The following is a 21154-nucleotide window of genomic DNA, read 5'->3' as shown; positions in this document are numbered from 1 at the left end:
CACCTGACATCCACTGTAATGATACCAAGTACAGGAGTGTATCTAGTCGATACTACTATGATTACATCAATATGTTTCATCATCACAAAATCTTTTTTTTTTTTAAATTCATATTATATTCATAAACTCAGAAAATACGTACCTGGACACACGAGAACCAATGTATGACCCTGTAACTACTTGGTATCGGATTGATACCTAAATTTGTGGTATCATCCAAAACTAATGTAAAGTATCAAACAACAGAAGAATAAGTGATTATTACATTTTAACAGAAGTGTAGATAGAACATGTTGAAACAGGAAGTAAGCAGATATTAACAGTAAATGAACAAGTAGATTAATAATCCATTTTTACAGCTTGTCCATTATAGTTTTGACAAAATAATAGAATGAGAAATGACACAATATGTTACTGCACACGTCAGCAGACTAATTATGAGTCTTTGTTTGTTTACTTACTACTAAAAGACAAGTTGTCTCGTATGTTCTCTATTTTATTTAAGGACAAAATTGTTATTTGATAAGTTTAATGTACCCTAAGATCTTTTGTTAAAATAAAGCTAATAATGCCCTTTTTTGGGGTCCACTTAATTTAGAAAAGTATTGAAAATATTCAAAAAGTATCGAAATACATTTTGGTACCGGTACCGTTACCAAAATATTGGTATCGAGACAACCCTACCGCAAGGTGGAATTCTGTGACTTTGTTTACCTGCAATATCACTTGTTGAAATTAGGGTTTTATTGCAGTGTGTTTAAATTGCATATTTGAACGTTGTGGAGAGGGTTAGTCATGAACCAAGGTGGAACGCATAAAATTTTACGGTTTTGGCATAATAGAGGAAGTAAATAATGCATGATGAATAATGACAACATTTAAGAATGTGCAGGAGATAAAGGTGTCCAATTTATCCCCGGTAGTCCCTGAGATGGTACCCATCAAAGTAGTAGTACATGATGTATCACAACTGGGTACTGTCATTATTCTACTATAGTATTAATGACTGGCATTTTTGTAGTATACAGTTGGGGGGGTTTAGTCATTTTGCAATGCATTCTGCTGAAAATGATGGAAAGTGTCACTCTATATAGCAACTAATGCTGTAGTCAAAGTTGGAATTGCCACCAACACATTTTAAGATATTCAACATTCTACTGCCATCTGGCAACTAAAGTGGATAGTGCAACCCCGAAATTGTCACGTTTCATGTGTCAGCTTAACCGCGACAAATGGGGCTATATCAGCTGCAGGTTTAATCTGGCCCGCGGCCCTCAAGATGTGTTTGCTTAGTATAAAATGAGCTGCAATTTTTTAATGAAAGAAACTGCTGTTCTAAATGTGTCCACTGGATGTCGCAATAGCAATTCAAGTTTAACACAGGTCCCACATGACGCTGTTTAAAGATGATATGTAAGATGACTTTAATTGCCCTCCGAATTGGCTGCTGCTACTCCATTCAGCACAGGTGCAAGCAATCAGCTGCTCCTGTTTTGGCTGGCAGTAGACGGCAGCAGATGCACAAACAATGCACAACACCTTCTTTCATTGTAAATTGTCCACTCAACGGCTAAAATAACACCGACAGTAAGATGCAAAGATTTAGAAATAACATGACCGTTATTTTTGTAGTTAGAGTTCCGTGCAGCAATCGTAATTGGTTGACGGCGTGATGCGCACACTGAACTCCATTGTAAAAATGTGTGTTTCTACATTTGTTGTTCGTTCTATTTTATTTTATGCTTGAATCCACCATGTTCACATTGGTTAAGTTTGTAGTTATGATTTCAGATAATGATTTCGGCTATGGTATCATTTTTGATCATTGTTTTGTTTATATTATAAGTGTACAATTTAAATGGTGATAAATGAATGTGTTGTGGCAGTTGCGAATGTCACCAATGCGGCGGTTTGAGGAAACACCCGATTGCTTTTCCAAAAATGTTTTTATTGGTGAACTGCCAACATGAGAATGCTGAAAAGGAAGTTCTTAAAGTGTAATGGCTCTGTAAATTATACTGAGACAAAGTCTAAGTTCATTGTGGTCTTGAAACTTGAAGTGTTTTGCCAAGAGGATTTTTTTGTAATGTGTACATTTTCAAAATGTGCTTGTTCTAATTTTGGCCAAAGTAAAACAAAGAAAACAATCTGAAGTTGTCTTTATTTTTAAGTTGTTATGCCACGATTTTACCAGTACGGCCCACGTGAGAATAGATTTTCCTCCATGCTGAGCTAAAATGAGTTTGACCCCCCTGGGCTATATGAAACCCCTTCCTACTGCATCTTTGAAATAAAAAAAAACAGGTAAGTCCTGTCACTATCACAGTGTTTATGTCAGGGCTATTTAACTGCCGGTCCGGCCTCTAAATTCCGTACAAAACATTAGGAGAAACTACATTTCTGCAGAAGAATCCTAAAAACACTGGAGCACTGTCATAGAGAAGATATTTGACTTTTTTTTTCCATAACAGGGCACATTTTATAACTCTGACAAAATAAATACACCAAAAACAAATATCCACTACAGAGGATGCTGGTTCTCTGGAATATACAAAATAATGAAGGGAGAAGTCCCGCACTTAGCTTTCTGGAAATGTGGCCCCCAAAACAATTGGGTTAAATAACTCTGGTTTATGTAGTAGCTTATTGACAACAGCAGAACTCTCCTGTCATGAAGAGCATCTTTGACTTGTGCTTTTGCAGTAGATTCCTAAAAACAGCAAAGCGCTCCAGTCATATGTACAGGATCTTTGACTAGTGTTTTTTAAGCAGGTCCTTAAAAACAGCGTCATGTAGAGTATTTTGACATTCATTTTTGCCGTTGTTTTTTTTTTAAGGGGACAGAGTGCTCCTGACATACAGAGGATTTTTGAATTGTGCTTTTGCTGTAGGTCTTTAAAAACAGCAGCGTGTTTGCGTCATGTATTTGACTTTTGCAGTAGATTCCGGAAAAGGCCAAATTGCTTCGATCTTACAGACCGAGGCTATTCAACTGCATAATGAAGAGGGCCGCAGATTCAAGAGCCCAAAGGCTCAGGGGCCGGTCATCGAAATGTGGATGTTTCGTCAGAAAGCGCCTCCACAGGTTATATTTCTTTGAGACTGTGTTAAGTAAACACTTCGGCATTCACGCTGCGCTGTCAATAAATTCGCCAATCGTTTCCAGGGTGTGCAGCTTGTTAAAAGAAGGTTGAGGATTTATGTTCCTTCTTTTAAATTATTATTTTTCCTTAGTTTTATTTCTTTACACTTATTTCTTCATTTAGGTGTGTACGTCTGAAAATATAAACATAAAATAAACATAAACGCATAATGTCCATTTTGTATTTTACATGAATAAAATAGAAGATTTAGTGTTACAATAAATTACAAATGTTTTTACACATATAGAAAGTACCCTGAACATTGCATGTGACTTATCACAATTAGCGTTGTCGCCCCCTACTGGTCAAATTTAGCGCTACATGTAGTAAACGTTAAAAACAACACGACCACGAACACAAAAGACATCACAAAATCCATCCATCCATTTTCTACTGCTTGTCCAGCAATTTCAATACAAAAAAACCCAAAATATTTTTATCCACAAATTGTATCTACTTACAAATGTTTGACCAGGGTTCGTGATGAAGCTTACATGCTGGGATTTCTACCATTTTGGCTGCTTGTCTGGATCAATATGTCCGTCACTTAAAGGGTCCGCCGGGAAACAATGACTCCAGCACTTGTTTTGGGGTAGAAAAGTCATACTTTGTTGTCCAGTTGATGTTAAAAGTCTGATTTTTGCAATTTATTTTGATTTTTTTTCCGGGGTTAAATGAGTAGTCTTCTTCTACTCACCCCACTGCTGCTTCATTGTGATACATATACCTCGCCGTTGCCCTCTTTGGGGTGGTGGAGTACTGCATACATAAACAACCCTAGTTTTAATGGTTACTTCAAGCCTATTTGGGTGATGTTTGGCAGGCTAAATGAAAAGCTTTGAATAGACCTGATTTAGAATATAGAAGATTTTTGATTAACATGTTGTTGTTGTTACTGCCGTTATCACAAAAAACAGTACTCTGTCATGTAGAGGATGTTGGACAATCATTTTGCAGCAGGTCATTAAAAACAGCAGAGTGCTCCTGTCATTCAGAGTATGTGTGAGTATTGTAAATATATTACTTCTGTTGCTTCTATTTTATTCATTTGCAGTGGGGTAAATAATGTAAGATATGGCAGAGCTTTACATTGACATTCTATACAAAAATAGGAACAGGCTGGTATATAATATACTTTAAAGGACAACATTTTACTCCTATATCACACTTTAATACATCAGATGTATTTGCACCCACAGCCAGGGAGCTCTTTTGTCTATTTTGTTGGTTACAAATATCAGAAAAAATAGCCATGTTGTGCGAGATAACACGTGCCCACTGCAGTGGACGTCAGACTTTAGGAGGTTATAATTGGGAAAGGGTGTCATTTGTGTTTTATTTTGAAAATTCCTAGCGCCAACACTGATGGAGTATTGGTGCGTGCAAAACAGCAGCAGACGGCTGTGGCCTGCGGGCCGGTTCTAATACTAATCAGATATCATCCCGGGGGCCATAGATCATTCATTCGCGGGCCAGATTGAATTTGACATCTAGTATGTGTGTAATGTTACGCGGGCTACAAATATTACTTGTTAAAAAAACCTCTGCCTTGTTTTTAATGAACATGTAGGCCTACTATGCTACTGTACTTTAAAGTTGGTCACCATGGTGCTACTTGGAGAGCCAAGTGTTGTTTTTTTTTCTGAGGCGGTACTTCGTGAAAATCTGGACTATTAAAATCATGGCATTAAAACAAAAAAATAAAGACAACTTCAGATTGTTTTCTGTGTCTTACTTTGGCCAAAAATCGAACAAACACATTCTGAAAATATTACAATAAAAATATAGAAAGGCAGCGGTAAAGTTTAGATCCATGAAGGAAAGAAGAAAGTGAATGAATGTTTATAACTGAATACTTTTACATATGTATAAACATTTGTTTTCTTGTGTATTATTGTATTTTAATTAATTAAGTAACGTTTATGACAACCTTTTTCCAAAACACAATATGGAATGTGAGATATAACAGGACAATGCATACATTTATCATTTGTTTTCAAAACGCTTACAAAACAATGGGACCCCAAAAATTTACTGTGGGACCCCATTTTTATGACTTGATGGGGTCCCTGGGACCCCATTTTGAAAATTCCTAGCGCCAACACTGACGGAGTATTGGTGCGTGCAAAACAGCAGCAGGCGGCTGTGGCTTGCGGGCCGGTTCTAATACTAATCAAATAGTCATAGTCATTCACATCGACGTCCCACTGGGGTGAGTTTTCCTTGCCCTTATGTGGGCTCTGTACCGAGGATGTCGTTGTGGCTTGTGCAGCCCTTTGAGACACTTGTGATTTAGGGCTATATAAATAAACATTGATTGATTGATTGATTGAAATATGATCCCGGGGGCCATAGATCATTCATTCGCTAGCCTGATCTGGCCCGCGGGCCTTGAATTTGACACATATGTATGTGCATTGTGTTTAATGTTACGCTGGCCAAAAATATCACTCGTTAAACAAAACCTCTGCCTTGCTTTTAATGAACACCTAGGCCAGGGGTGGCATCCCGCGGCTCTAGAGCCGCATGCGGCTCTTTAGCGCCGCCCTAGTGGCTCTCTGGAGCTTTTTAAAAAATGTATGAAAAATGGAAAAAGATGAGGGGGAAAAATATTATTTTTTGTTTTAATATTGTTTATGTAGGAGGACAAACATGACACAAGCCTCCCTAATTGTTACAAAGCAGTGCTTTGTCATTGTTTTGCAAGTCACAAGTAAGTCTCAAGTCTTTGCCCTCAAGTCCGAGTCAAGTCCCGAGTCAAGACAGGCAAGCCCCGAGTCAAGTCCAAAGTCAAGACTGGAAAGTCTCAAGTCAAGTCCTAAGTCCTGCATTTTGAGTTTCGAGTCCTTTCAAGTCCTTTTAACCACAGACTAATATATTAACACAGATTGTGTATGCTTTTCAAACGCTGTATTTATTTATTAAAACAAGTGCATTTTAAATTGCAGGAAAGAAAATTGTGCTGACATTGCACTTTATAATAGCACTATTAACCAGTCATTTTAAACATTAACTCATTCCTTTACAGAACAAACACATTGAAAAATAAAGTGCAAATGTACTTATTTGTACAAAAGTGTTAACATTGAAAAAACATGACATATACGTGAACATAACAAAAAAGTTGTACTTTTTATATGTCAGGGCCCTATGCTGCATTGCATTTGCAAAAGACCAAATTAGCCAAGAGTCTGTCAGTCATTTGTGCACGATGGGGGCGTAATATGATGCCACCATGGCTGAAAACTCGCTCCACTGGAGCACTGGAGGCAGGCACTGCCAAGACTCTCATGGCCACTCGGAACAGTGAAGGAAGAGTCTTCATGTTCAATGCCCAGAACAAAAGGGGGGGGGGAGTTTTTTGGGGTTGGTGCACTACTTGTAAGTGTATCTTGTGTTTTTTATGTTGATTTAATAAAAAAATAAATAAATAAAAATAAAAACAATTTCTTGTGCGGCCCGATACCAATCGATCCACGGACCAGTACCGGGCCGCGGCCCGGTGGTTGGGGACCACTGAGGTAAACAACCAACAGTATGTCAGAAAGGTAGCTAAAACGGTACACATATTCATAATATAGTATACATTTTAACTGACCTTTATTTTACTATTTTTGTCTTTTTTTAGGTGGCTAAAATACGCGGTGCTGCTGACCGCCGTCTAACGTTACGTGTGAAATATTGACTAACGTAACCCTGCTTAAAAAAAATCACTGAACAAAAAGTATGAATAAGGTAGTGAACTGCAACAGATTCCCGTGTTTGCAATAACGTTATAACGTTAGCAGTGAGTTTACAGCCTCACTGATTTAACTACACAGCAAATAAAAGTCACGTTACTTAGCCAATAAACGTTATCTTACATTCAAAACTTACCCTTCTTTGTGCAACTTCAAATGCCCGACGAAGTTGGAAGTTGTTGCCTCTCCATCAGTAATTTTCGAACCGCATGTGTTGCATACTGCAAACCGTTTTGTGTTGACCACCTCGTAATTTTTATACCCAAACAAAATTATTTTAGGTGTCATTTTTTGTTCACTGGCGTGTGGTTTGGACATGTCTTCTTCGTTGGTTGTCCTGCAATTTGATTGGATGAATGCTGTGTGATGAAAACAAAGTAGATCTAATTTGATTGGCTGTTGTACTGAGACCACACCAGCTGACACACGCAACGCTGATAGACAAGTACACAATGAAAAATACAGAGCGCTCCCGAATAACTTTTTCATCTTTGGGTTTTGGGGAAAGTAGCAAGTCATGTCAAGTCATGTCAATTCAAAAGGCTCAAGTCCAAGTGAAGTCACAAGTCATTGATGTTAAAGTTTAAGTCGAGTTGCAAGTCTTTTTACATTTTGTCAAGTCGAGTCTAAAGTCATCAAATTCATGACTCAAGTCTGACTCGAGTCCAAGTCATGTGACTCGAGTCCACACCTCTGCAAAGCACACTGTTTTTATTAAACATGCTTCACTGATTCGAGTATTTGGCGAGCGCCGTTTTGTCCTACTCATTTTGGCGGTCCTTGAACTCACCGTAGTTTGTTTACATGTATAACTTTCTCCGACTTTCTAGGACGTGTTTTATGCCACTTCTTTTTCTGTCTCATTTTGTCCACCAAACTTTTAACGTTGTGCATGAAAAATGAGTTTTGTTGATGTTATTGTGTGGAGTGCTAATCAGACATATTTGGTCACTGCATGACTGCAAGCTAATCGATGCTAACATGCTATTTAGGCTAGCTATATGTACATATTGCATCATTATGCCTCATTTGTAGCTATATTTGAGGTCATTTAGTTTCCTTTAAGTCCTCTTAATTCAATTTATATCTCATGACACACTATCTGTATGTAATATGGCTTTTAATTTTTTGCGGCTCCAGACAGATTTGTTTTTGTATTTTTGGTCCAATATGGCTCTTTCAACATTTTGGGTTGCCGACCCCTGACCTAGGCCTACTACGCTACTGTACTTTAAAGTTGGTCATCATGGTGCTATACTTTCGGCTGCATTCGGGCGGGAGGCGGGGCACACCCTGGACAAGTCGCCACCTCATCACAGGGCCAACACGGATAGACAGAGAACATTTACACACTAGGGCCAATTTAGTGTTGTCAATCAACCTATTCCCAGTTCTAATAGGGTCGGTTCTAAAATTAATCAAATATCATCCATAGATAATTCATTCGCGGGCCAGATTGACTTTGACACCTACGATGTATGTGCATTGTGTGTTATGGCTAAAAATATTACTTGTTAAACAAAACCTCTGTTTTGTTTTTAATGAACGCGTAGGCCTACTACGCTATACCGTACTTTAAAGTTGGTCATCATGGTGCTACTTTGGTGAAAAGAGTTGTCCATCCATCCATTCATTTTCTACCGCTTATTCCCTTTGGGGTCCCGGGGGGCGCTGGAGCCTATCTCAGCTACAATCGGGCGGAAGGCGGGGCACACCCTGGACAAGTCGCCACCTCATCACAGGGACAACACAGATAGACAGAGAACATTTACACACTAGGGCCAATTTAGTGTTGTCAATCAACCTATCCCCAGTTCTAATAGGGTCGGTTCTATCCATCCATCCATCCATTTTCTACCGCTTATTCCCTTTGGGGTCGCGGGGGGCGCTGGAGCCTATTTCAGCTACAATCGGGCGGAAGGCGGGGTACACCCTGGACAAGTCGCCACCTCATCGCAGGGCCAACACAGATAGACAGACGACATTTACACACTAGGGCCAATTTAGTGTTGTCAATCAACCAATCCCCAGTTCTAATAGGGTCGGTTCTATCCATCCATCCATCCATTTTCTACCGCTTATTCCCTTTGGGGTCGCGGGGGGCGCTGGAGCCTATTTCAGCTACATTCGGGCGGAAGGCGGTGTACACCCTGGACAAGTCGCCACCTCATCGCAGGGCCAACACAGATAGACAGACGACATTTACACACTAGGGCCAATTTAGTGTTGTCAATCAACCTATCCCCAGGTCTAATAGGGTCGGTTCTAATACTAATCAAATATCATCCATAGATCATTCATTCGCGGGCCCGATTGCATCGTGTGTAATGACTAAAAATATTACTTGTTAAACAAAACCTCTGCCTTGTTTTTAATGAACACGTAGGCCTACTATGCTATACCGTACTTTAAAGTTGGTCATCATGGTGCTACTTTGGTGAAAAGAGTTGTCCATCCATCCATCCATTTTCTACCGCTTATTCCCTTTGGGGTCGCGGGGGGCGCTGGAGCCTATCTCAGCTACAATCGGGCGGAAGGCGGGTTACACCCTGGACAAGTCACCACCTCATCGCAGGGCCAACACAGATAGACAGACAACATTTACACACTAGGGCCAATTTAGTGTTGTCAATCGACCTATCCCCAGTTCTAATAGGGTCGGTTCTAATACTAATCAAATATCCATCCATCCATCCATTTTCTACCGCTTATTCCCTTCGGGGTCGCGGGGGGGGCTGGAGCCTATCTCAGCTACAATCGGGCGGAAGGCGGGGCACACCCTGGACAAGTCACCACCTCATCACAGGGCCAACACAGATAGACAGACAACATTTACACTCTAGGGCCAATTTAGTGTTGCCAATCAACCTATCCCTAGTTCTAATAGGGTCGGTTCTAATACTAATCAAATATCATCCATAGATCATTCATTCGCGGGCCAGATTGACTTTGACACCTACGATGTATGTGCATTGTGTGTTATGGCTAAAAATATTACTTGTTAAACAAAACCTCTGTTTTGTTTTTAATGAACGCGTAGGCCTACTACGCTATACCGTACTTTAAAGTTGGTCATCATGGTGCTACTTTGGTGAAAAGAGTTGTCCATCCATCCATTCATTTTCTACCGCTTATTCCCTTTGGGGTCCCGGGGGGCGCTGGAGCCTATCTCAGCTACAATCGGGTGGAAGGCGGGGCACACCCTGGACAAGTCGCCACCTCATCACAGGGCCAACACAGATAGACAGAGAACATTTACACACTAGGGCCAATTTAGTGTTGTCAATCAACCTATCCCCAGTTCTAATAGGGTCGGTTCTATCCATCCATCCATCCATCCATTTTCTACCGCTTATTCCCTTTGGGGTCGCGGGGGGCGCTGGAGCCTATTTCAGCTACAATCGGGCGGAAGGCGGGGTACACCCTGGACAAGTCGCCACCTCATCGCAGGGCCAACACAGATAGACAGACGACATTTACACACTAGGGCCAATTTAGTGTTGTCAATCAACCTATCCCCAGTTCTAATAGGGTCGGTTCTATCCATCCATCCATCCATTTTCTACCGCTTATTCCCTTTGGGGTCGCGGGGGGCGCTGGAGCCTATTTCAGCTACATTCGGGCGGAAGGCGGTGTACACCCTGGACAAGTCGCCACCTCATCGCAGGGCCAACACAGATAGACAGACGACATTTACACACTAGGGCCAATTTAGTGTTGTCAATCAACCTATCCCCAGTTCTAATAGGGTCGGTTCTAATACTAATCAAATATCATCCATAGATCATTCATTCGCGGGCCCGATTGCATCGTGTGTAATGACTAAAAATATTACTTGTTAAACAAAACCTCTGCCTTGTTTTTAATGAACACGTAGGCCTACTATGCTATACCGTACTTTAAAGTTGGTCATCATGGTGCTACTTTGGTGAAAAGAGTTGTCCATCCATTTTCTACCGCTTATTCCCTTTGGGGTCGCGGGGGGCGCTGGAGCCTATCTCAGCTACAATCGGGCGGAAGGCGGTTTACACCCTGGACAAGTCACCACCTCATCGCAGGGCCAACACAGATAGACAGACAACATTTACACACTAGGGCCAATTTAGTGTTGTCAATCGACCTATCCCCAGTTCTAATAGGGTCGGTTCTAATACTAATCAAATATCCATCCATCCATCCATTTTCTACCGCTTATTCCCTTCGGGGTCGCGGGGGGGGCTGGGGCCTATCTCAGCTACAATCGGGCGGAAGGTGGGGCACACCCTGGACAAGTCACCACCTCATCACAGGGCCAACACAGATAGACAGACAACATTTACACTCTAGGGCCAATTTAGTGTTGCCAATCAACCTATCCCCAGTTCTAATAGGGTCGGTTCTAATACTAATCAAATATCATCCATAGATCATTCATTCGCGGGCCAGATTGACTTTGACACCTAGGATGTATGTGCTTTGTGTGTAATGGCTAAAAATATTACTTGTTAAAAAAAAACTCTGTCTTGTTTTTAATTAACACGTAGGCCTACTATGCTATACTGTACTTTAAAGTTGGTCATCATGGTGCTACATTGGTGAAAAGAGTTGTCCATCCATCCATCCATTTTCTACCGCTTATTCCCTTTGGGGTCGCGGGGGGCGCTGGAGCCTATCTCAGCTACAATCGGGCGGAAGGCGGGGCACACCCTGGACAAGTCGCTACCTCAGCAAAGGGCCGACACAGATAGACAGACAACATTAACACACTAGGGCTAATTTAGTGTTGCCAATCAACCTATCCCCAGTTCTAATAGGGTCGGTTCTAATACTAATCAAATATCATCCATAGATAATTCATTCGTGGGCCAGATTGACTTTGACACTTAGAATGTATGTGCATTGTGTGTAATGACTAAAAATATTACTTGTTAAACAAAATCTCTGCCTTGTTTTTAATGAACGTGTAGGCCTACTACGCTATATCGTACTTTAAAGTTGGTCATCATGGTGCTACTTTGGTGAAAAGAGTGGTCCATCCATCCATCCATTTTCTACCGCTTATTCCCTTTGGAGTCGCGGGGGGCGCTGGAGCCTATCTCAGCTACAATCGGGCGGAAAGCGGGGCACACCCTGGACAAGTCGCCACCTCATCGCAGGGCCAACACAGATAGACAGACAACATTTACACTCTAGGGCCAATTTAGTGTTGCCAATCAACCTATCCCCAGTTCTAATAGGGTCGGTTCTATCCATCCATCCATTTTCTACCGCTTATTCCCTTTGGGGTTCCGGGGGGGCGCTGGAGCCTATCTCAGCTACAATCGGGCGGAAGGCGGGGCACACCCTGGACAAGTCGCCACCTCATCACAGGGCCAACACAGATAGACAGAGAACATTTACACACTAGGGCCAATTTAGTGTTGTCAATCAACCTATCCCCAGTTCTAATAGGGTCGGTTCTAATACTACACAAATATCATCCATAGATAATTCATTCGCGGGCCAGATTGACTTTGACACCTAGGATGTATGTGCATTGTGTGTAATGGCTAAAAATATTACTTGTTAAACAAAACCTCTGCCTTGTTTTTAATGAACGCGTAGGCCTACTACGCTATACCGTACTTTAAAGTTGGTCATCATGGTGCTACTTTGGTGAAAAGAGTTGTCCATCCATCCATCCATTTTCTACCGCTTATTCCCGTTGGGGTCGCGGGGGGCGCTGGAGCCTATCTCAGCTACAATCGGGCGGAAGGCGGGGCACACCCTGGACAAGTCGCCACCTCATCACAGGGCCAACACAGATAGACAGAGAACATTTACACACTAGGGCCAATTTAGTGTTGTCAATCAACCTATCCCCAGTTCTAATAGGGTCGGTTCTATCCATCCATCCATCCATTTTCTACCGCTTATTCCCTTTGGGGTCGCGGGGGGCGCTGGAGCCTATTTCAGCTACAATCGGGCGGAAGGCGGGGTACACCCTGGACAAGTCGCCACCTCATCGCAGGGCCAACACAGATAGACAGACGACATTTACACACTAGGGCCAATTTAGTGTTGTCAATCAACCTATCCCCAGTTCTAATAGGGTCGGTTCTATCCATCCATCCATCCATTTTCTACCGCTTATTCCCTTTGGGGTTCCGGGGGGGCGCTGGAGCCTATCTCAGCTACAATCGGGCGGAAGGCGGGGCACACCCTGGACAAGTCGCCACCTCATCACAGGGCCAACACAGATAGACAGAGAACATTTACACACTAGGGACAATTTAGTGTTGCCAATCAACCTATCCCCAGTTCTAATAGGGTCGGTTCTAATACTACACAAATATCATCCATAGATAATTCATTCGCGGGCCAGATTGACTTTGACACCTAGGATGTATGTGCATTGTGTGTAATGGCTAAAAATATTACTTGTTAAACAAAACCTCTGCCTTGTTTTTAATGAACGCGTAGGCCTACTACGCTATACCGTACTTTAAAGTTGGTCATCATGGTGCTACTTTGGTGAAAAGAGTTGTCCATCCATCCATCCATTTTCTACCGCTTATTCCCTTTGGGGTCGCGGGGGGCGCTGGAGCCTATCTCAGCTACAATCGGGCGGAAGGCGGGTTACACCCTGGACAAGTCACCACCTCATCGCAGGGCCAACACAGATAGACAGACAACATTTACACACTAGGGCCAATTTAGTGTTGTCAATCGACCTATCCCCAGTTCTAATAGGGTCGGTTCTAATACTAATCAAATATCCATCCATCCATCCATTTTCTACCGCTTATTCCCTTCGGGGTCGCGGGGGGGGCTTGAGCCTATCTCAGCTACAATCGGGCGGAAGGCGGGGCACACCCTGGACAAGTCACCACCTCATCACAGGGCCAAGACAGATAGACAGACAACATTTACACTCTAGGGCCAATTTAGTGTTGCCAATCAACCTATCCCTAGTTCTAATAGGGTCGGTTCTAATACTAATCAAATATCATCCATAGATCATTCATTCGCGGGCCAGATTGACTTTGACACCTAGGATGTATGTGCTTTGTGTGTAATGGCTAAAAATATTACTTGTTAAAAAAAAACTCTGCCTTGTTTTTAATGAACACGTAGGCCTACTATGCTATACTGTACTTTAAAGTTGGTCATCATGGTGCTACATTGGTGAAAAGAGTTGTCCATCCATCCATCCATTTTCTACCGCTTATTCCCTTTGGGGTCGCGGGGGGCGCTGGATCCTATCTCAGCTACAATCGGGCGGAAGGCGGGGCACACCCTGGACAAGTCGCTACCTCAGCAAAGGGCCGACACAGATAGACAGACAACATTAACACACTAGGGCTAATTTAGTGTTGCCAATCAACCTATCCCCAGTTCTAATAGGGTCGGTTCTAATACTAATCAAATATCATCCATAGATAATTCATTCGTGGGCCAGATTGACTTTGACACTTAGAATGTATGTGCATTGTGTGTAATGACTAAAAATATTACTTGTTAAACAAAATCTCTGCCTTGTTTTTAATGAACGTGTAGGCCTACTACGCTATATCGTACTTTAAAGTTGGTCATCATGGTGCTACTTTGGTGAAAAGAGTGGTCCATCCATCCATCCATTTTCTACCGCTTATTCTCTTTGGAGTCGCGGGGGGCGCTGGAGCCTATCTCAGCTACAATCGGGCGGAAAGCGGGGCACACCCTGGACAAGTCGCCACCTCATCGCAGGGCCAACACAGATAGACGGACAACATTTACACTCTAGGGCCAATTTAGTGTTGCCAATCAACCTATCCCCAGTTCTAATAAGGGTCGGTTCTATCCATCCATCCATTTTCTACCGCTTATTCCCTTTGGGGTTCCGGGGGGGCGCTGGAGCCTATCTCAGCTACAATCGGGCGGAAGGCGGGGCACACCCTGGACAAGTCGCCACCTTATCACAGGGCCAACACAGATAGACAGAGAACATTTACACACTAGGGCCAATTTAGTGTTGTCAATCAACCTATCCCCAGTTCTAATAGGGTCGGTTCTATCCATCCATCCATCCATTTTCTACCGCTTATTCTCTTTGGGGTCGCGGGGGGCGCTGGAGCCTATTTCAGCTACAATCGGGCGGAAGGCGGGGTACACCCTGGACAAGTCGCCACCTCATCGCAAGGCCAACACAGATAGACGGACAACATTTACACTCTAGGGCCAATTTAGTGTTGCCAATCAACCTATCCCCAGTTCTAATAGGGTCGGTTCTATCCATCCATCCATTTTCTACCGCTTATTCCCTTTGGGGTTCCGGGGGGGCGCTGGAGCCTATCTCAGCAACAATCGGGCGGAAGGCGGGGCACACCCTGGACAAGTCGCCACCTTATCACAGGGCCAACACAGATAGACAGAGAACATTTACACACTAGGGCCAATTTAGTGTTGTCAATCAACCTATCCCCAGTTCTAATAGGGTCGGTTCTAATACTACACAAATATCATCCATAGATAATTCATTCGCGGGCCAGATTGACTTTGACACCTAGGATGTATGTGCATTGTGTGTAATGGCTAAAAATATTACTTGTTAAACAAAACCTCTGCCTTGTTTTTAATGAACGCGTAGGCCTACTACGCTATACCGTACTTTAAAGTTGGTCATCATGGTGCTACTTTGGTGAAAAGAGTTGTCCATCCATCCATCCATTTTCTACCGCTTATTCCCTTTGGGGTCGCGGGGGGCGCTGGAGCCTATCTCAGCTACAATCGGGCGGAAGGCGGGGCACACCCTGGACAAGTCGCCACCTCATCACAGGGCCAACACAGATAGACAGAGAACATTTACACACTAGGGCCAATTTAGTGTTGCCAATCAACCTATTCCCAGTTCTAATACTAATCAAATATCATCCATAGATAATCATTCGCGGCCAGATTGACTTTGACACCTAGGATGTATGTGCATTGTGTGTAATGGCTAAAAATATTACTTGTTAAACAAAACCTCTGCCTTGTTTTTAATGAACGCGTAGGCCTACTATGCTATACTGTACTTTAAAGTTGGTCATCATGGTGCTACTTTGGTGAAAAGAGTTGTCCATCCATCCATCCATTTTCTACCGCTTATTCCCTTTGGGGTCCCGGGGGGCGCTGGAGCCTATCTCAGCTACAATCGGGCGGAAGGCGGGGCACACCCTGGACAAGTCGCCACCTCATCACAGGGCCAACACAGATAGACAGAGAACATTTACACACTAGGGCCAATTTAGTGTTGTCAATCAACCTATCCCCAGTTCTAATAGGGTCGGTTCTAATACTACACAAATATCATCCATAGATAATTCATTCGCGGGCCAGATTGACTTTGACACCTAGGATGTATGTGCATTGTGTGTAATGACTAAAAATATTACTTGTTAAACAAAACCTCTGCCTTGTTTTTAATGAACGCGTAGGCCTACTACGCTATACCGTACTTTAAAGTTGGTCATCATGGTGCTACTTTGGTGAAAAGAGTTGTCCATCCATCCATTCATTTTCTACCGCTTATTCCCTTTGGGGTCCCGGGGGGCGCTGGAGCCTATCTCAGCTACAATCGGGCGGAAGGCGGGGCACACCCTGGACAAGTCGCCACCTCATCACAGGGCCAACACAGATAGACAGAGAACATTTACACACTAGGGCCAATTTAGTGTTGTCAATCAACCTATCCCCAGTTCTAATAGGGTCGGTTCTATCCATCCATCCATCCATTTTCTACCGCTTATTCCCTTTGGGGTCGCGGGGGGCGCTGGAGCCTATTTCAGCTACAATCGGGCGGAAGGCGGGGTACACCCTGGACAAGTCGCCACCTCATCGCAGGGCCAACACAGAGAGACAGACGACATTTACACACTAGGGCCAATTTAGTGTTGTCAATCAACCTATCCCCAGTTCTAAAAGGGTCGGTTCTATCCATCCATCCATCCATTTTCTACCGCTTATTCTCTTTGGGGTTCCGGGGGGGCGCTGGAGCCTATCTCAGCTACAATCGGGCGGAAGGCGGGGCACACCCTGGACAAGTCGCCACCTCATCACAGGGCCAACACAGATAGACAGAGAACATTTACACACTAGGGCCAATTTAGTGTTGCCAATCAACCTATTCCCAGTTCTAATACTATTCAAATATCATCCATAGATAATCATTCGCGGCCAGATTGACTTTGACACCTAGGATGTATGTGCATTGTGTGTAATGGCTAAAAATATTACTTGTTAAACAAAACCTCTGCCTTGTTTTTAATGAACGCGTAGGCCTACTATGCTATACTGTACTTTAAAGTTGGTCATCATGGTGCTACTTTGGTGAAAAGAGTTGTCCATCCATCCATCCATTTTCTACCGCTTATTCCCTTTGGGGTCGCGGGGGGCGCTGGAGCCTATCTCAGCTACAATCGGCGGAAGGCGGGGCACACCCTGGACAAGTCGCCACCTCATCACAGGGCCAACACAGATAGACAGAGAACATTTACACACTAGGGCCAATTTAGTGTTGCCAATCAACCTATCCCCAGTTCTAATAGGGTCAGTTCTAATACTACACAAATATCATCCATAGATAATTCATTCGCGGGCCAGATTGACTTTGACACCTAGGATGTATGTGCATTGTGTGTAATGGCTAAAAATATTACTTGTTAAACAAAACCTCTGCCTTGTTTTTAATGAACGCGTAGGCCTACTACGCTATACCGTACTTTAAAGTTGGTCATCATGGTGCTACTTTGGTGAAAAGAGTTGTCCATCCATCCATCCATTTTCTACCGCTTATTCCCTTTGGGGTCGCGGGGGGCGCTGGAGCCTATCTCAGCTACAATCGGGCGGAAGGCGGGGCACACCCTGGACAAGTCGCCACCTCATCACAGGGCCAACACAGATAGACAGAGAACATTTACACACTAGGGCCAATTTAGTGTTGCCAATCAACCTATCCCCAGTTCTAATAGGGTCGGTTCTATCCATCCATCCATTTTCTACCGCTTATTCCCTTTGGGGTTCCGGGGGGGCGCTGGAGCCTATCTCAGCTACAATCGGGCGGAAGGCGGGGCACACCCTGGACAAGTCGCCACCTCATCACAGGGCCAACACAGATAGACAGAGAACATTTACACACTAGGGCCAATTTAGTGTTGCCAATCAACCTATCCCCAGTTCTAATAGGGTCGGTTCTAATACTACACAAATATCATCCATAGATAATTCATTCGCGGGCCAGATTGACTTTGACACCTAGGATGTATGTGCATTGTGTGTAATGGCTAAAAATATTACTTGTTAAACAAAACCTCTGCCTTGTTTTTAATGAACGCGTAGGCCTACTACGCTATACCGTACTTTAAAGTTGGTCATCATGGTGCTACTTTGGTGAAAAGAGTTGTCCATCCATCCATCCATTTTCTACCGCTTATTCCCTTTGGGGTCGCGGGGGGCGCTGGAGCCTATCTCAGCTACAATCGGGCGGAAGGCGGGGCACACCCTGGACAAGTCGCCACCTCATCACAGGGCCAACACACATAGACAGAGAACATTTACACACTAGGGCCAATTTAGTGTTGTCAATCAACCTATCCCCAGTTCTAATAGGGTCGGTTCTATCCATCCATCCATTTTCTACCGCTTATTCCCTTTGGGGTTCCGGGGGGGCGCTGGAGCCTATCTCAGCTACAATCGGGCGGAAGGCGGGGCACACCCTGGACAAGTCGCCACCTCATCACAGGGCCAACACAGATAGACAGAGAACATTTACACACTAGGGCCAATTTAGTGTTGTCAATCAACCTATCCCCAGTTCTAATAGGGTCGGTTCTAATACTACACAAATATCATCCATAGATAATTCATTCGCGGGCCAGATTGACTTTGACACCTAGGATGTATGTGCATTGTGTGTAATGACTAAAAATATTACTTGTTAAACAAAACCTCTGCCTTGTTTTTAATGAACGCGTAGGCCTACTACGCTATACCGTACTTTAAAGTTGGTCATCATGGTGCTACTTTGGTGAAAAGAGTTGTCCATCCATCCATCCATTTTCTACCGCTTATTCCCTTTGGGGTCGCGGGGGGCGCTGGAGCCTATCTCAGCTACAATCGGGCGGAAGGCGGGGCACACCCTGGACAAGTCGCCACCTCATCACAGGGCCAACACAGATAGACAGAGAACATTTACACACTAGGGCCAATTTAGTGTTGCCAATCAACCTATTCCCAGTTCTAATACTAATCAAATATCATCCATAGATAATCATTCGCGGCCAGATTGACTTTGACACCTAGGATGTATGTGCTTTGTGTGTAATGGCTTAAAATATTACTTGTTAAACAAAACCTCTGTCTTGTTTTTAATGAACGCGTAGGCCTACTATGCTATACTGTACTTTAAAGTTGGTCATCATGGTGCTACTTTGGTGAAAAGAGTTGTCCATCCATCCATCCATTTTCTACCGCTTATTCCCTTTGGGGTCCCGGGGGGCGCTGGAGCCTATCTCAGCTACAATCGGGCGGAAGGCGGGGCACACCCTGGACAAGTCGCCACCTCATCACAGGGCCAACACAGATAGACAGAGAACATTTACACACTAGGGCCAATTTAGTGTTGCCAATCAACCTATCCCCAGTTCTAATAGGGTCGGTTCTAATACTAATCAAATATCATCCATAGATAATTGATTGGCGGGCCAGATTGACTTTGACACCTAGGATGTATGTGCATTGTGTGTAATGACTAAAAATATTACTTGTTAAACAAAATCTCTGTTTTGTTTTTAATGAACGTGTAGGCCTACTACGCTATACCGTACTTTAAAGTTGGTCATCATGGTGCTACTTTGGTGAAAAGAGTTGTATGCATTTTAAATGTACTTTTTACACGAGACGCCATGCACTTACCGTCCTCCACAGTTTGTGCGTTTTCACCGTGACAGAGGTGGCGGTCACAATCAGGTGGGAGACGGACACCATGAGTCCGAAGACCACCGCCAGGAGGGTCCGGACGGGGAGCAGCGCGTAGGCGACGAAGGTGACCAGGACGAGCTGCCACACGCCCTGGTCGGGGGACGTGGGAGGCTCCGAGCCCACGGCGCCCAGCGAGAAGGGGCAGCAGAGAAAGGAGAAGGTGAACCCGAAGAGGAGGCTGAGGTTGACGATCTGCTGCAGCTGCGTGACCTGCAGGTACTTGACGTTGGTGACGATGAAGAGGGAGGTGAAGATGACACAGTGCACCGGGTGGGAGCCCTGGGAGATGGTGAGGCTGGGGCCGGACAGCAGCTCCACGCCGGCCAGCGTGGACGACATGAAGATGAGCACCGCCAGGGCTTTGAGCGTGGAGGTCTGCTCCAGCTTGAGGTTGTAGTTCTGGAACAGAGACTCCAGCTCCTTGCAGTCGAACTCGTCCTCGCAGGCGATGCTCCTCACGGGGAAGCCCGCAGGACAGCGACTTCTCTTCCGCCTGCTTCGGACTTTCTGACAGGGTACTTCCTCCATGTCGCGGCCATTCAGAACCTGGAGATCGCCCTCTTTAACTCTTCTTATCCACAGGTTGAAGGAGGGCTCGGTTCGGCATCTCTTCCGAACGATCCCACCACCACCCCCCCCCCCTCCCCCCCCAAAAAAATATAAAATAAATAAATGACAGGAGAAGACGACGCGATGAATGCGGCAGCGCGCACGACGTCCGCTCGCAACTTAGCGGCTCTTTGCAGGGCTCAGATAGGATCACGCATGCGCACTGCGAGGCGAACATAAGACCCAGGTCAGCTCAAGCAAGACGATCATGTCCACCCCTCCTTCCTCCCTCCTTCCCTCCCTCCTACACACGTTTCCATCATTGACACAATCGAATTATGCTCGCCTTTTCCTGCTCGCACATGTATACCAAGACTCCATGCGGGAACAATAAGCACAATGTGGACAAAAGTCTTGGGACATGAAAACACATCAATCTGTGTTGGACCCCTTAATTACCCCTAAATCAGAGCTGGGCAAATATTTTGACTCGGGGGGCCACATTAGGAGAAAAAAATGTGTCTCGGGGGGGCCAATGCGTATGTGTGTATAAATGATATAGATAGATAGATAGATAAATAGTACTTTATTGATTCCTTCAGGAGAGTTCCCTAAGGAAAATTAAAATTCCATCAGCAGTGTACAGAATTGAGATATCATTTAAGAAGTACAAAATGGGGGTATAAATGGAAATAAAATAGAAAAATACAACAATAAGAATAAAAATAAAAAAGTAACAATAAGAATATAACAAGAGAAACTAGG

At 43.9% G+C, this 21154-nt stretch overlaps 1 protein-coding gene across 2 annotated transcripts in view; it reads right to left on the bottom strand.

Annotated features, from left to right (window-relative positions):
* LOC133618811 (adenylate cyclase type 1-like) overlaps positions 1–20444 on the bottom strand; it is a 137223-nt gene extending 116779 nt beyond the window's left edge. For both annotated transcript variants that reach the window (XM_061979544.2, XM_061979545.2), the window contains exon 1: positions 19775–20444. In XM_061979544.2, the coding sequence (XP_061835528.1) occupies positions 19775–20368 (594 nt within the window). In that variant the 5' untranslated portion in view covers positions 20369–20444. The remainder of the gene's footprint in view (positions 1–19774) is intronic.
* Between the last annotated feature and the right edge of the window lie 710 nt (positions 20445–21154).

Source organism: Nerophis lumbriciformis, linkage group LG19 (assembly GCF_033978685.3).
Source record: "Nerophis lumbriciformis linkage group LG19, RoL_Nlum_v2.1, whole genome shotgun sequence".
NCBI classification, from domain to species: Eukaryota; Metazoa; Chordata; class Actinopteri; order Syngnathiformes; family Syngnathidae; genus Nerophis; species Nerophis lumbriciformis.
Note: the sequence above shows the minus strand (reverse complement) of the source record. Positions and strands in the feature narration are given on the sequence as shown.